Genomic DNA, 17,013 nt, shown 5'->3' with positions numbered 1-17,013 from the left:
AGTCTCCGTACCTGGTTGTTCATTTGGATAAGGTGGTCTTGCGACCTAATCCTTCTTTTCTGCCGAAACGAGTTTCGGAATTCCATCTTAACGAGGATATTGTTTTGCCTTCGTTGTGCACGAAGCCTAAACATCCAAAGGAGGTGAGATTGCATTCTCTGGATGTTGTTCGGGCGATTAGGGTTTACCTTAAATCGACTGAGTCTTTTCGAAAGACGGACTCCTTGTTTGTTCTTCCAGAGGGTCCTCGGAAGGGCATGGCGGCTTCCGCCTCTACCATTGCCAAATGGATCAGGCAGACCATTGAACAGGCCTATGCCTTGCAGGGGAAGGTTCCCCCTGTGCCTGTGAAGGCGCACTCTACTAGATCTCTGAGTACGTCTTGGGCCTGTCGTCATGGGGCTTCTGTAGCCCAGGTGTGTAAGGCGGCGACTTGGTCGACCGTACACACTTTCACAAAATTCTACAAAGTAGATGTTCAGGCATCGGCGGATGCTTCCTTTGGCCGCAAGGTTCTTAGTGCGGCTGTTCCCTAGGGTCCCTTGTTGGGGACTCCTGGCTGTTGGGATAAGTTTTGTATCCCCTGGTTTTTTGTCTTTTCCTGGGTTGTTGCTCCTGTTGAGCACTTATTTTTGCTGTTGCCCAGCTGGTTTCCTTCCTTTGGTAAGGTTCCTTTCTTTGATGTGGAGACTGCGTTGCCTTTCGGCGCGGATGCGTTTCCCACCCCTCATGTTTGCACTGCTTTGGGACGTCCCCATATGTGACGAATATGAAGAGGCGGCGACTGTCGGAGGACGTAAGAGAAAACGGAATTTTTGTAAAATCTTACCTGTAAAATTCCTTTCTCTGAGTCCTCCGACAGTCGCCGCCCCCGCCCCTCTTTTGGGGTTTGAATGTATACTCTACTGCTATTCCACTAAAACTGAGATATGGTTGCAGGAAGTAGGAGGGTATTGACTGAGGGGACCACCCCTTGAGGGTGGGATATGTTAAAGCTTTATTGTTAACATATTCTGTTGCCTAGCTACTCCTTCGGAGCAAAGTCTAATACCCCCATATGTGACGAATATGAAGAGGCGGCGACTGTCGGAGGACTCAGAGAAAGGAATTTTACAGGTAAGATTTTACAAAAATTCCGTTTTTTTTTTTTTTTTTTTCTTGCATGTATTTTAGGTATTTGTAAAATTAGGTTCCAGTACATTTACTAAGCCAGGGCTTGATCAATTTGCTTTGAATTTAGGAGCCAGTTTTTTTTTTTTTTCTAACAAGCTTTATATGACAAACCCCTTCTCTTATGTAGCCAGAAGCTGGCCAAACCGCAGGCTTCTGTCAAATGAGTGTGACTGAAAAAGGTCTGCCAATTGGCATCCGATCAGTGCTTTCATCCCATGGTTAACTGTGTTTACCGGTGTGTTCTGGCACGAGGGGGGGGGGGGGAATCACTGTTTGTTTCGTTCAGCGAGCTGGATTGAACAAAAAGTAACCTGCTATTGTGTACTAGGCTTGCCTACAGTATTTTATTATTGGTTATACACTGTTGACTGTATGACTGGTGCCCCAGTTTCCAATGCAGTGTATAACTCGGGTGCCATCTTGGATCCACGGCGTTTGTACCCCCTGCAATGAAGAGCATGCTGGGCTCTACCCCCGGGAACACTTATCAGACATACAATTTTATTAGCTCCTCAGGGTCGTTGTCATACAGTATAATCCCACTGCAGCATACCCAGCCCTGAACCCCCATAATACAAGACATGTAATGGCAGAGAGAAGGAACAGAGGGGATCTTGGGTGTTCAGGCATGGCCAGGGGAAGGCTCAGGTGGAGCTGCCCCTCTTGGCACAGAACTTTTAGGCAGAAAAGGTGCCAGCACCTGTCAGTCATTTCCTCACCTCCCCCAGATGGTATGAGCAAGGTAGTGGCACTTCTTCCCCCCCCCCATCAGATCTTACCTGGTAGATGAGCTCCTTCTCCCATTTTCCTTCATAGCAGCAGCTGCATTGACATTGCAGATGGAGCTTTTCCCAACATCCTAATCCTCCCCAGACATCGGAACTCATGTGCTTCTCCTCTCTGCAGCAGACACAACGGAGCACACATTTGTAGAAGGATGGCAGTTGTAGCAATGAGCTCTCCACCTCTCTGGCTCCGATTTTTTTTTTTTTTTTTTTTTTTTTTTCCCTTTAATATTGTGGCATGGACAGTGGCTCTGCTCCCTGCGCCTGCTCTCCTTCCTTTCCCTCCACCTTCTGTGGCCGACCTTCGCCATACTACACAACTAGAGCAGAGCCCTCTGGTGCCACATCCGTAACCTGGGCCGGCGCCTCCTTCAGCCGAGCCCGCTCAAGCATAACCTCAGAGGAGGGAGGCAGCGGGGATAACAGACTGCCGGGGATTCTCCGGCGTGATTGAACTTGCAGCGTGCTGGCCACTCGCTTCTTCCAGTGTCAGTGGCCACTGTGCCAGTCTTATGCTTGTGTCCAGAGGGCCTACGAGGTTCGTGCCACCACCACCTCCCAGGACCAGATCTGCCCCGCAGCCAGCAATGTAATGGCAGCTAAGACGCCTGTTACTGACAAAAGCCCAGGCACCAGTACGCAATTTCTAGTTGCTTTGGCGACCTGGCGCCTGGGATTTGTTGAGCCCTGCACCTAAGCTCTGGGTAAAGTTGTTATGCATAGTGCAACTTCTCTTGCAAAGTGAAGAACCTATTTGCCATAACACCACGGAATAAAATAAAATGCACATGGGAGTTTTTTCCTGATTTTGCATATTCCTGTTGGATCTGCAACTCCACTTATAAATATATACATTTTTTATTTATTTGTGTTTTTTAATCTGTGAAATTTTGTTTTAGGAATTGAATTTTCTCTCCCACTGGTGGAGAGTGACCCGAACAGAAAGCAGAAGAGTACTGAAATGTCTCAGTCCGATGACAAGGAAATTGGAAACCCAAGTGAAGGAGAGGAGTAAGTGCAGGGACTCCTCTACAATGTTTTATGCCCATATTCAATTTAAAAAAAAAAAAAGTATTTATATGTGCTGGAGATATTTCCATAGGTAAAGTGGGGCACTGCATGAAACTTCTTTTCTCATGACTGTTGGGAGTTAGGATCATTCATAAGAGTCTCATTTGACATATTTGAATAGGAGTACCCTGCTTCCCTATTTTGAATGCTTATTGTAATATCTGGCATATACCACATATACCACAAAGGTGCTCTATAGTCAAATGTTAAACCTATTTAAATCCAACAATAAAAATGCAATACATTGCATTTTAAGTCTTTGGATGCTGTGACAGCTGGTCTTTTTTTTTTTTCCCCCTATCTCATGATTGTGATCATACTCGCCCTACTGTGTCAGGACAAAGGAAACAGAATAGAACTACAAGGCTCCAACCCTCTCCTCTGTTCAATAACAGGTGTGTGGTTCTGTGGTCCTCTAAGATGGCAGTGTAATTTAATAAGTCTGTAGGTCAGACCAGAATAATCTGTGTTAAGCATAAATCTAGTTTTTGCCAGTGTGTGTGTGTGTGTGTGTGTGTGTGTGTGTGTGTTTTTTTTCTGGAGCTTTGTTGCTTTAAATGCAGCAATTGCCTATAGCTTGGCTTTTGGAGTACTGACTGGATGCCACTGGACTTAATGCAGGCGTAGCCTGGAAGTAGCTTTTGGGGACTTAGGTCTGTGTGGAGCGCTTTGCAAATTCTTTTCTGGTAAATGTTATCTGCAGTGCACTTACCAGTTCCAAAACTGCTTGCATTGCCTTTTCTCTGAAGACTTTCCTGGTGAATGGGCTGATAGAATTGAGCACTGGGACTTTACCTCATTTGCATGGGAGTCTGGGTGTCTATATTCGATGTTAATGCTGGTTTTTACTATGGAAGGGAGGAAGCATCTCCCCACTGCTACTCCTGCTTGAAAGTCACTTGGATCATCCATCTGTTCCTTCTGCTGGTCTCCTTCTGGCCATTCAACCCTCATCCGCTACCAGCGGCCTGGATTTTGAGACTACTTGAGGCATTCCCTTTTTTTCTTGAGTCCATGTGTTGCTATACTGGTCACAAGATGTTTTAATTCAAGACCAGATGTGTGGGACAGTGCTGAACTGGGTGCCCCAGCTCACTTTCTACTAATGGCTGTGGGGCGGTTTGTAGTTATGTTGACCTCTTTTCTCTTGGAGTTCGTTCTCTCTATTCTGTCCTTTGAGGCATCTTCAGCTCCATGTGGTGTGGCTGCATCCTCTGCCATTAACAGTCAGAAATACATTATGGCCCCAAACACCCAGTTACTTGCTGAGTGATCGCAGAGACCATACATGCTCCCACGCCTTCTCCTGTGTCTTTCAGTCTGTTGTGTGTTTGTACATACAGTATATATTATAAATTGTGCCCACAGCCTCACTGATCAGCTTACCCCTGAGAAGTCGAACTCCACTGCTCTATCCCAAATGAAGAGACCGTTTCAGCTCTTAGCGATGCAATGTGAATCAGACTGCTTCTAGTGCTGTCTCCAGCCTTTGGTCACTTAAACACTCCTAAGGGTACATTTATAACATATGCAGTGGGGCTGCATTGGGTGGCTATTCCAGCACTGTCCCACCACAAGGCTGGACTCCTTACCTGCTTGGTTTACACCACTGCAAAAATGTACAAAAGTAAAGTTGTCTCGCACCACGCAGCGGCCAATTGAACGTTCTGAGATGTCAGTATGATAATACAATGTTTGTTTAAAAAAAATGCAACACTGCAAAGTGCTGATCTATCTGGAACCACACTACAAACCAGCTGCTGCAGAAACTTTCCCTTTGAACTTGCTTTTCCAACTATTCGTCTGATCCCAATTCAGTCAGATAATGCCACAACCTCACCAGTCATCATGGAGGATCCAGTAGTCTTGCCGTGACAGAAGGCAGTTCGGATGATGTTCTTGGGGTTACTTTATGTTCCAGCCTTGTCAGCCATTTACATTCCAGGCGTATACAGTTGACATTCATACTTCCTAGACATGTTCCAAGGACCTGTTTCCCAGGTGGGTAGCATCCATTGGAGACATTCCTCTCTACTACTCCTACTCTCACCCTCAGGCTGGGTTCACATATATGCAAAATGGATGCAGGTTTACCCGGTTCGGGGCGACTGTGGTCCAGATTGCAGAAGGGTCCTGTGTGTCTTTGGGTCCAGTTTAGGTGCAAATTCAGGCAAAAATTTGGACCTGAACTGGTTAACAGGGACGCACTGGACCCCATGCTGTGAACCCCAACTGCATATATGTGAACTTTGCCTCAAGGTAGTTTTTTTCCTTGTAGCCATCATCTGTTTGTGTCTGAACTGGTGGTTTTATTCTAAAAGGAACTCTTTCTGCTTTTGCATAAGGACAAGGTGGAGTTTAAGCTCAGGACTTTCTTCTTGCTTAGAGTAGTTTATGCCTTTCACCTCAACCATGAAATTGTTTTGCCTCTGTCTGGCTCAAGTTCACTTAAAGAATATTTCCGTGCAGCCAAACAACGCTATTCTGTAACCACACCAATAAAGGTATTCCTATCATTTGTCCACCCAGTAATGACTGTGCAGCCATACAGCTTGGCAGGAATAAAGTAAAAAAAAAAAAAAATTAGAACACGGGGGTAATGTTTTCTAAAGCAAAATTCTTGTCTAGCTGTATTGCATGTTTTTCATGTTTCCTTTAAAGAAAGCTATGGGGACTGTCATTGATGGCCTCATTCTAAAAATGTTAACTGGCTGTGTTTAGCTTTTATACATTTGAGTAACTGGCTAATAGCATTTATCAATTGAAAGTCAGAATTTTAGTGTTCCAGTCAGTGATTCAGAAAACATTGGAATTCATATGAACAGTACAACAACCAAAACTAGCATTTGCAGACGTCTACTTTGGCAGCTCCTATTTTTCTGACAGGTTTTCTTTAAACTGGCCAGTATTAAGTTTGTTTTTGCCTTCCACGAGGAATCTATACAAACCCAAACTAGCCAGACATGTCCCGCAAAATTCCTGAACTTTTGGACTGTGGCTAGAAGAGGAAAGTATAGGTATAAATGCGTGGGTGAACCTCAATCTTCATGATTTATGTTTTTTATATGAAAAAACAAAAACCCTACAAAAGAAGCATAACATGGTCTGAAAATTAGATTTTGTATGTAGGTTAAGTGGTCCAGCGCATAACTAGATTTTCACACTATTTCTGTACAGAACCACCCAGCACCCTGCTTGGGTGCTTCTGTCAAGATATAGCTTCCTCCAGTCTGGAATCGGCTAATATAGCAGCAAACTATTACCCAAGATACTAGGCAGCACTAGCTCAGGTACAAACTGGGACCATTTATTGAAAACTCACATAATTTTATAGTACAGCAGATCAGGTGAGCTTGATCACATCATATGCAAAGGAAACTGTATACAGGAATCAAATTAATGTACCGTATATACTCGAGTAGAAGTCGACCCGAATATAAGCCGAGGCCCCTAATTTTACCACAAAAAAGTGGGAAAACTTATTGACTCGAGTATAAGCCTAGGGTGGGAAATGCAGCAGCTACTGGACCCAACTGGACCACCACGAGACACAAAACAGGGGCTGCGGGCATGGTACAGGAGATGGCGCAGGTCATGGTAAGGGCATGGCACAGGAGATGCAGTGCTGCGGGCATGGTACAGGACAATGTCCTGTACCATGCCCGCAGCACTGCATGAAGAAATGCAGGGGCTGCGGATGAGTCTCACTGACCTTTCGGTGAGGCGCCTTAGTTTTAAAAATCGCGCTAATACGTCACCGCGAATGCGCCGCCGTTGCTCGGGAAAGCCCGAACACGTTCGGCTATTCCCGGGCATGCGGCACATGCGCGGGGACACGGCGGCGCCATTTTTAAAAAGACAGTGACTCGAGTATAAGCCGAGGGGGGCATTTTCAGCATGAAAAAACATGCTGAAAATCTCTGCTTATACTAGAGTATATACGGTAACTAAAGAACAGCCGGCATAAACTATAAACAGTAAGCTAATAAAACTACTAGCCTTGATTAGTCAGGAGGTGACCACACCATCCGGCAGCAAATTACATTACACATTATTATAAGTATACACAGAGCTGAGCAAACAGACAAACAATGGTTGACCCAATTAACAATGGGAGGCACACTATGGGAGCGACCTACTTACAATAAACACAATATGGCAGGAGACCCCAGTGGTTTGAGCTGACTACATTAATATCTACAATCCTTGCTGGTTTGAGGCAGACGCCCAAAATATGTATATGGAACCTCCACTTCCCAGAGTCTGTGTTTTGGGGAGATATGGACTTGCATACAAAGAGAGACCACTCCAAGGGTCCCTCAGACACACCCCTCCAAAAGAGTAGTGTTCCATTAAAAGACAGGACCCGTAGGCAAGAGGCCACCCTCAGTCTCTGTGCCGGATGGGTCTGTCACAAATAGTAACTCAAACTATTTATTTGTACATGGGACATTTAAAATTGTTGTTAACCCCTACAATATACCTAGTGAATTGACTAGCCTTGGGTGATACACAAAGATTAAACATACATTTCCTACATACGTTGTCCCTGTTTTACCTGCCGTATTCTCTCTACATCTGTTCAAAGTCCAGAATTTATGAAGCTTGTCTGAGCTTTCAGAGAACTGAAATTACACACTGCAGAGCTCAGTAAGAAGAGCTCTGAGAGCAGATTGGAGGGAAGGGACTTTTCCCCCCTTAGCACAGAGGAACAGAGCTGGGGCTGTAGATCATAGGTGTGCTGGAGCTCCCTCCCTTGTTTCCTTTTTTTCCTCTTGATGTCAGGAAAACTTGTCAAAATGATTCATGATAGCAGAGAAATAATGCAGCAGACAGAAATTACACCCTGCACTCATAATGGACATACCATAGAGGGATATGATTTGTTCATATTTCATGTGGTTTACAACCACGTTATTTGAGAGGGTTACAAATATCTTCTGTGTTGCAATGTTGCCTTAAAGTGGTTTTCTAATTGTCATGAAGCAATACAGTGATTGATTTAGAATCTAGGCACGGTGAGCAATCCTTGTATTAGGAAATATGCATATGGAAATGCGTATTCCAGATAATCCAGACTATCACTTTTTTTTTTTTTTAACTAATTTTGTTATGTTTTAATGTTTTCAGAATTCCTCTAGACAGTGATGATGAAGATGAAAGCTTCTCATGGTTGGAAGAAATGGGAGTAGAAGACCAGATTAAAAAGCCAGATGCCATATCAATCAAACTGTATCCTTTCTTGTCATATCCTATTGTAGATGTACATTTTTCTTATATAAACTGAACCTCAGGCAAGTGGCTAAATGCACATACTGTATACCATACAGCAGTTGTTCCATAAACCTGAACTCTTTACAGATAAATAACTCTATGCAGATCAATAACCCAAATTAGTGCAGCTTTATAATCATGAAAATTTTGCTTGCATTTAAAAATAACTAATGTAAGTACATGAATCTGACTTGACATCACTCTTGCAGCCTTTGTACAGCAGAGCTGAAGTAAGAGAGAGAAGCGCTGCAAAAAGCCAGACTGCTCATGTGCTAACAAGGAGTATGCTGATAGGAAGAGAGTAACACAAAGTTAAAAGCTAACTCCTCTTTCGTGTGGTATAAAGGAGAGAAAATAAAAAACAATATAGCGTATACAATTGCCTTCCCTTTTCAATCTGTAGCCACTGTAATTTTTCTAAAAATGCGATGCAATATGGCTACCTGGAGTTCTGTACACAGAATGTATACGGAACACATCCCAATAACCTCATCTCCTGCTTGTGTGATTGGCTCACCAATTTTCCCACAAGTCTGCCTAAGATACAAGTCCAATTTTATGCATCCCCTGCAACAAAAACTTCATTTTTGGTGAGATACTTCCAATAGGAACGTGTCTAAAAGGACGCAGGCCCAGCAGATTTCCTCATTCGTGCTCTGCAGCTGCACAGCTAACTGATATATATGAAACCACTCCCATTAGACCCACTCAGCAAAGAGGAACAAACAGGGATTTCTTCAAAATCACTAAAGGTAGGAATCTGCAACAAAGGTTTTTATAATCCCTGCAATGTACATGGATCACCTAGAGGGGAATGTTGTTTTCTCTATCGCTCATTGACAGACGTAGTCTTCTTGATTCTCAAGAGCTGGGTTATGTTGTCTCCGCAGGAGTAGGACTAGGCAGAATGACAAAACGTTCTGGCTCCACCCTAGGGGGCAGTCCCTGAGGGTATATCCTCCCTCTCTCTGCTACAGGGAATCAGTTTTTTTCTGTCTAGTCACTTTTTTTCTTTAAGAAAAAAACATTTTTTTAGGTAGTTTTCTCCAGTGTTTTTTTCCTGTGAGATCTTCAAGCAAAAATGCCGGACTGGGCGACACTTGTGGTCACCCCAGCCGGCCTACGAGCGCGTGCAGACCAGGCATTGCGCTTGGTCGGCCGCGACATATTCAAGTAAGTATGCGGGGCCGGGCGACGGGCTGGATGTGAGATCCAGTGGTCACCCCGGTTTCTGCCTAAAAGCGCGTGCAGACCAGTGCGCTGAGTCGGCCGCGACGGAGTCCCAGTAAAGGGACTGACTTTGCGAGTTAAAAGCTCGCTTGGACGCCAGGACCAGAGAGTCGAGGCGTCCACAAACCCCCACCTCGGTGGAGAGGGTATTATGAAGAGAGGGTGCCTGTCGGTTCGGTATGGTGAGTAAAACGTTCCCTTTTTTTCCTCATTTATGAGGCAGTATATATTATGGGCCCCTCCATATATGGTCAGTATATATCTGACACTTACAAGTCCCCCTTGTAATACAGCATGTGTTTGTGGGAAGTGGACTTGGTTCAAGAGCTAACACTCTACCCAGCAGACTGTAACATTACAGCAAACATAGGAGGTATAATCCTACCTTATGTGCAGTGTATCTCTGTAGATCCATATGTCGCCTCTCAGCAGAGTGCAGGTGGATGTGCTGGGAAGACGATATCGGCGGTCCGCCGCCATTTTGCCGTAGACCGAATGCATGTATGTCCTCAGGTCACGCCGGCCGCCATGTTTTTGGAGTCTTATGTCTCTTCTATGGGGGCGGCCATGTTTTGTGAGCTCAGCTTCCTCGTGGAGGGCTGGGAACGCCGGAAGGCGTACACAGGGGGCGGAGCCACGCCTTCTGCCCGGGAAAAAGCAAACGGCTCCTTCCAGTCTGTGTAAGACAGACGCTGGCTGCAGTTTGTTGGAAACTGCACTGCATCGGTTGGTGAGCCTTGGGGGTCCCTCTCTCTCTCTCTGGGATCGAGAAGCAGGTACTCTGAGGGGCGCTATTGCGCTAGGGGGAGACACACAAAAAAAAAAAAAAAAAAAAAAAAGTTTTTTTGTTTATTGCTGGCAAAAGTGTCCTGTATTAACATGGACCCTGTCACTCATGTATCTCCTCCGGATCCCCTCGAGGGGTCTGCGGGATCCTCCAGCACCCCATTGACAATTGAATCTTTGTCAGCCATTATGGAAACTTTTGTGTCCCGGGTGGAAGTGGCTTGTCAGGGACAGGGCGCAAGAAAGCGACCCCCGCCTAACCCCTTATTATCTGAAACCTCGATTCAGACTGAGCCTATTTCTGCAGTTGCAGGTACTTCATCTGGTATTGGTGTCTCGGGTCCTGTCTCTTCAGACAGTGAGGAGGATGTTTCGGCATCTGCCATAGCCCGAGAGGAAGCGTTGGTAAACGCACTCATTGTATCTGTTCAAGAGACTTTAAGGTTACAGGGTATTCCATCAGAAATAGCTGAAACTGAGATCCCTTTTGGGACTAAAAAGCGCATCAAAGTGGCAAAGGTTTTTCCATTGCCCAAATGTTTTGGCAATCCAAACGCATTGACAGGCGTTATCCGTTTGAGGAAACCCTTATTAAGAAATGGACAGAACCACCTGTGGTGGATTCACCAATTGCTAGATTGAATAAAGCCACGGTTATTCCTTTAGAAGACGCTCCGTCTTTTAAAGATCCAGTGGATCGCAAGATAGAAGCTATATCTCGCACCATGTTTTCCTTGATTGGATCAGCTTTCAGGCCAATATTTGCTATTGGTCTGGTTTCGCAGGCTGTAACTGTATGGACCAAGTGGTTACGCCGGGACTTAGAAGAAGTCCCTCAGGCGGTATCAGATTTGTTGGAACAAATGATACAGGGGTTACAGTTTGTATGTGATGCGGCGTTAGACGCCACTCCATTAATGGCGCGAGCATCAGTCTCAGCAGTGGTTCTCAGGCGTACACTGTGGCTAAAAGGTTGGATAGCCGACCAAGGTTCCAAAAAAGCATTGGCTAATATCCCCTTTTCAGGAGAACTTCTATTTGGAGCCAACTTAGATGAGATCATTAAGGATCTCACCGGTGGAAAAAGCACCTTTTTACCGCAAAATTTTAAAGGTAGAGGAACTCGTCAAAGACGAGGGCCTTCTTTTTCTGCTCACAAGAGGTTTTTTCGTCCAGCGGGTGAAAAAACTAAGTCCTCCAAGGTTCCTACAGGAGGCGTCAGGGGTCGTTGGTCGGGCAAGCAAAAGCCCGCCCCCTCCAGACCTGAAGATAAACCATCCAAAGCCTGAAGGTGCGCCCCCACCCATAACTGGGGTGGGGGGACGTCTTCGCCGGTTCCCGGATCCATGGCTTTCCAGAATCCCGGACAAATGGGTTTGCGAAGTCATAAAGTCAGGGTACAAGATCGAGTTTCGATCTCTCCCACCGGCGCGATTCTTCCCTTCCAATATCCGACTATCTCCGGATCGTCTAGAAGATCTGCGGAGAGCAGTCACAGATCTACTACAACAAGGAGTGGTAGTCCATGTTCCTTGGACAGAACGGTTTCAAGGGTTTTATTCAAACCTGTTTACAATACCCAGGAAAGAGGGCAAAGTGCGTCCAATTCTGGACTTAGGAGCACTCAATTCTTTCGTCAACATAAGAAGATTCAGAATGGAGTCCATTCGCACGGTAGCAGCCTTCCTGCATCCAGGGGATGTCCTAGCGTCCATAGACATCAAGGACGCCTGTCTTCACATTCCCATTTTCGCAGGACATCAGCGTTTTCTACGCTTTTCCGTAGAGGAGAACCACTATCAGTTTGTGGCGTTACCTTTCGGTCTCGCCACGGCTCCGCGGGTCTTCACAAAAGTGTTGGCCCCAATGTTGGCACTTCTGCGCCAAAGAGGTATATCGATTCTAGGTTACCTAGACGATCTTCTGCTTCATGCAGAGTCTCCTCAGACCTTGCTACAAAACATAGAAATTACTATGATTTCTTTACAGGAATTCGGGTGGCTGGTGAACCAGCAAAAGTCTTTTCTGGTTCCCACCCAGAGGCTCGAATAGCTGGGTCTAATTCTAGACACAGTCAGGACAAGAGTGTTTCTTCCGGTAGGGAAACTTCGAAAGATTCAATCAGCAGTCCAGTTGTTACTGTCCAACAGCTGGTCTTCCCTTCGGACTTGCATGAGGGTTCTGGGGTTGATGGTGGCTTCATTCGAAGCAGTCCCATTTGCCCAGTCCCATACCCGAATTCTTCAGCAAGAGATTCTCCTCAGATGGAATCGGAATCCGGAATCCCTGGACAATCAGATACGATTGAACAAACAGACCAGAGAGTCTCTGGTTTGGTGGCTTCGGTCTCCAATGCTCAGCCAGGGAAAGTCATTTCTGCCAATATATTGGACGATAGTGACCACGGATGCCAGTCTATCCGGATGGGGAGGAATTCTCGGTCAATTATCTGCCCAGGGACTTTGGTCCCCGGAAGAATCCAGATTACCGATAAATGTATTGGAACTGAGAGCGATCAGACTTTGTCTGATTCACTGGACCGAGCAGCTCCAGGGCAGCCCGGTTCGGATCCAGTCGGACAATGCCACGGCCGTGGCTTATGTCAATCACCAGGGGGGCACCAAGAGTGTCCGAGCGGCCAAAGAAGTGGCTTGCATTCTTCGCTGGGCGGAACGATTTGTTCCAGCAATCTCTGCGGTGTTCATTCCGGGGGTGGAGAATTGGCAGGCAGATTATCTCAGCCGTCAGACCCTGGATCAGGGGGAATGGTCCCTCCATCCAGACGTTTTCCACCAGTTGTGCCTACGGTGGGGCACCCCGGATGTGGATCTGTTGGCATCACGATTCAACAGGAAAGTTCAGAGATTCGTGGCTCGCTCCCGCGATCCTCTAGCAGAAACCGCAGACGCACTGATCGCCCCGTGGGGGCAATACCAGCTAATATATGCCTTCCCTCCTCTCGCGTTACTGCCAAGACTTCTTCGCAGGGTAGAGGAGGAAGGAATCCCAGTAATCCTGGTAGCTCCGGACTGGCCTCGTCGAGCTTGGTACGCCGACATGGTCAGACTGGTGGCGGACGTCCCGTGGAGACTTCCTCTCAGAGAGGATCTACTGTCTCAGGGACCGATCTTCCATCCTGCTTTACGATCGCTGGCTTTAACGGCCTGGCTATTGAGACCCAGGTGCTGAAAGACAAAGGTTTGTCAGCTTCAGTTATTCCTACTCTAGTTGAAGCAAGGAAAGCGACTTCCAGAAAGATTTATCATCGCACATGGAAGTCCTACATTGCATGGTGTGAACCTTTGGGGTTCCGTCCTCGGTCTTATTCGATTAGTCGAATATTGGCTTTTCTGCAACAAGGGGTTGAGCAGAAACTGGCCTTGAGTACTATCAAGGGTCAGGTCTCAGCATTAGCCATCTTCTTTCAGAAGCCTTTGGCTACTCATTCCTTGGTGCGGAATTTCATCCAGGGGGTGCGACATCTGGCTCCGCCAGTGCACGCGCCGTTACCACCCTGGGATCTTAATTTAGTGTTGTCGGTTCTTCAGAAACCTCCCTTTGAAGATATTAGGGAGATTCCTCTACCCACGTTGTCCCAGAAGGTGGCCTTCTTGGTGGCTATTACTTCTGCACACAGGGTGTCAGAACTGGCCGCATTATCTTGTCGTTCACCATATCTGGTGGTTCATAGAGATAAGGTGGTTCTTCGTCCGAATCCATCCTTCCTACCAAAAGTAGTTTCAGAATTTCATCTGAATGAAGTAATTGTATTACCTTCCCTGTGTCCTAAGCCCAGTCATCCTCGGGAATTTGCTTTGCACTCCTTGGATGTGGTCCGGGCGATCAGGGTATACTTGAAAACGACAGACTCGTTTCGCAAGACGGATTCACCTTTTGTGATCCCAGATGGACCCAAAAAGGGGTTGCCTGCATCTGCCGCGACCATTTCCAGATGGATCAGACAGACGGTAGTACAGGCTTATTCTATTAAGGGTCGGGAGCCCCCGTTCCCTGTTAAGGCGCACTCCACTCGGGCACTTAGTGCGTCATGGGCCTTTCGCCATCAGGCGTCAGTGGTCCAGGTGTGCAAGGCGGCTACCTGGTCGTCGGTGCATACCTTCTCTAAACATTATAAAGTTGATGTAATGGCATCGTCTGATGCCTCATTTGGCCGCAAGGTTTTGCAGGCCGCAATTTGAGGAGACCAGTGGTCTACCTCGAGGGTTTTTTCCGTTGGAAAATTTTTCTTTAGTCTCATTCTTTGTTTATAATGAGCCTTTAAAACTTCTAGTTTGGCACCGGTTGGGCCTACTAGATTGGATTTGATTTTGTCAATCCCACCCCTCATTTGTGGCACTGCTTCTGGATGTCCCAGCTCTTGAGAATCAAGAAGACTACGTCTGTCAATGAGCGATAGAGAAAAATGGATTTTTGTAAGAACTTACCGTAAAATCCTTTTCTCTTAAGCTCATTGACAGACGTAGTACCCGCCCCTCTATCATTGAGTTGGGTTGGGTTAAATTCTCTGTACTGCTTTAAACAGAACTGATTCCCTGTAGCAGAGAGAGGGAGGATATACCCTCAGGGACTGCCCCCTAGGGTGGAGCCAGAACGTTTTGTCATTCTGCCTAGTCCTACTCCTGCGGAGACAACATAACCCAGCTCTTGAGAATCAAGAAGACTACGTCTGTCAATGAGCTTAAGAGAAAAGGATTTTACGGTAAGTTCTTACAAAAATCCATTTTTTTTTGTCAGCAAAAGTGGAGTTACGCTTTAAGCCCATCCCTGTGCTTCTCCTTTCACTGTTCAGTGAGGGCTGGCCCAGGATCTAAAGGCAAAGGGTTGAATGATGCTAGCCATCAGATTAAGGACATCTAGTGCCAGAAAAAAATACTGCAGGAGAAATCTCTGGATTCAAGGTGTGAATATTTGGAGAATAATGGTAAGCAGCTCAGATAAACAAGATTTGTTTACCAGCTTGCTAGTTAGTGTGGTCACCGTAACCCAGTGTACTAGCTCAAAAAACTTTGGTATAGACACTCAAGTTACTGCAGTGGTTACTTAAGGTGAATACTGCAACAAAAGGTATTTTAGCTTTTTTTTTTTTTTTTTTTTTTTTTTAAATCAAGATAAAAAGTTTATTGAGAAATCGCACATAGAGACAAAGATTGCAACAAGCAGATTGGATCATAAGCACATCTACAAATAAAGACACAGAATCGTAGACAGATCTCAGCAACATAGCCAGTATACAGCATGAATCAAAGAACAGCCTGAACCAAAAACATAACGCAAGGCAACAGTCCCATAACCCAGATCAAAATAATTCCCCCCAATCTAACCTCCAGTGGTCTACCCCACCCCCAGCAATTAAAGTAACAGGCGATCTAGGATCAGATCCGTGGGAGCCATCCCCGGACAGCTCAACCAGACTTTCTGGAATTTGGCAGGGGCACCCCTATGCAAGTAAATGTATTTCTCCATGCGAAGAGTGTTGCCCAGTTGCTCCAGCCAGAGTCTATATGTAGGAGGTTCCTTATCAATCCAGCGTCTCAGAATAAGTAGTCGGGCTTGAAACAGAGCTCGCGCCGCTGCCTCCCGTAAGTAGCAGTCATCTATAATGTGATCCAGTATACCCAAGAGGCAGTGCTTGGGATCCAAAGGAATCGCCAAGCCCAGAACCCTGTTTATAGTGGAGGTCACTGAGGTCCAATACCGATGCAATTTCGGGCATCTCCATAATAAGTGTATAAGGTCCCCCACATCCCTTTTATTTTAGCTTTTAATAGGCTTTACATTTTTTCTGTCTTTAGTTATGCATGTTATCTATAAAATTGTTCCAGAATTTTATTTTTATTTTTTTACATTTGTTGCATACAATTCATCTGTCTATCGCACTCCTAGTCGGTACAACCCATTTCCTTTGAGTCCAGGAGGTCCTGGGCCTGCCCTAGACCTTACAGAACAGACAAAGAACAAGCAAAAAGATGGGCTTAACTTTGTTACTCCTCTGTCAGCGCATGCTCCTTGTTGGCACATGCAATGCCAGAGACTGATGCCAAGTCCAATGCAGGTACCCACACTATTTGTAGTTATAATATTTATATTGATGCTCTGTGCCAAACATTACTAGCTGACCTAAATTCTTCTTAATCTAATGTTTTGGCTGAGTGTGCCTTTTTGTGGTTTTAAATTTGGCACATATTCCTATGTTCCTTGACCTGCATCAAACCACAGCCGTAAGGAAAAGAATGAAGTAAAACTGGACCATAGACCAGAATCTGTTGTGCTGGTGAAAGGCGCAAACACTTTCACGTTACTCAACTTCCTGATCAACTGCAAGAGCATAGTAGCTGCTGCTGGCTCTCAAGCTGGACTCCCACCAACGCTGTTGTCGCCTGTCACTTTCCGGGGAGCCACTATGCAGACTCTAAAGGTACCATGTAGGGGGAATTACTTGGTGACAACAAGGAGAGCAGACAGGCTGTGGAAATTCAGAAAGGAATTATTCATAGAGGCAGAAGTAGCAACTCCCCCCTCCCAATGTAGAGCAGATAGCACAAAGTAACCATTAAATAGGTATGTCTTTGGCTCACTTGCAAAGGACTTAAGTGATGTCAGTGAAACACTTTCCAGGATTCATTTCCTCTTAAAGATCACCATATTCCCCATGACGATACCATCTTTTTTTTTT

The 17,013-nt window shown here is 45.7% G+C and overlaps 1 protein-coding gene across 1 annotated transcript in view; it reads left to right on the top strand.

Annotated features, from left to right (window-relative positions):
* DONSON (DNA replication fork stabilization factor DONSON) overlaps window positions 1-17,013 on the top strand; it is a 45,962-nt gene that overhangs the window by 17,737 nt on the left and 11,212 nt on the right. Inside the window, exons 6-8 of the mRNA XM_082265655.1 lie at window positions 2,858-2,969; window positions 8,160-8,261; window positions 16,557-16,755. Of these exons, the coding sequence (XP_082121781.1) occupies window positions 2,858-2,969; window positions 8,160-8,261; window positions 16,557-16,755 (413 nt within the window). The remainder of the gene's footprint in view (window positions 1-2,857; window positions 2,970-8,159; window positions 8,262-16,556; window positions 16,756-17,013) is intronic.

The sequence above is a fragment of the Pelophylax lessonae genome (genome assembly GCF_965119305.1).
Source record: "Pelophylax lessonae genome assembly, chromosome: 8".
In the NCBI taxonomy this organism is placed as follows: domain Eukaryota; kingdom Metazoa; phylum Chordata; class Amphibia; order Anura; family Ranidae; genus Pelophylax; species Pelophylax lessonae.
This window is presented reverse-complemented; position numbering and strand designations above follow the sequence as displayed.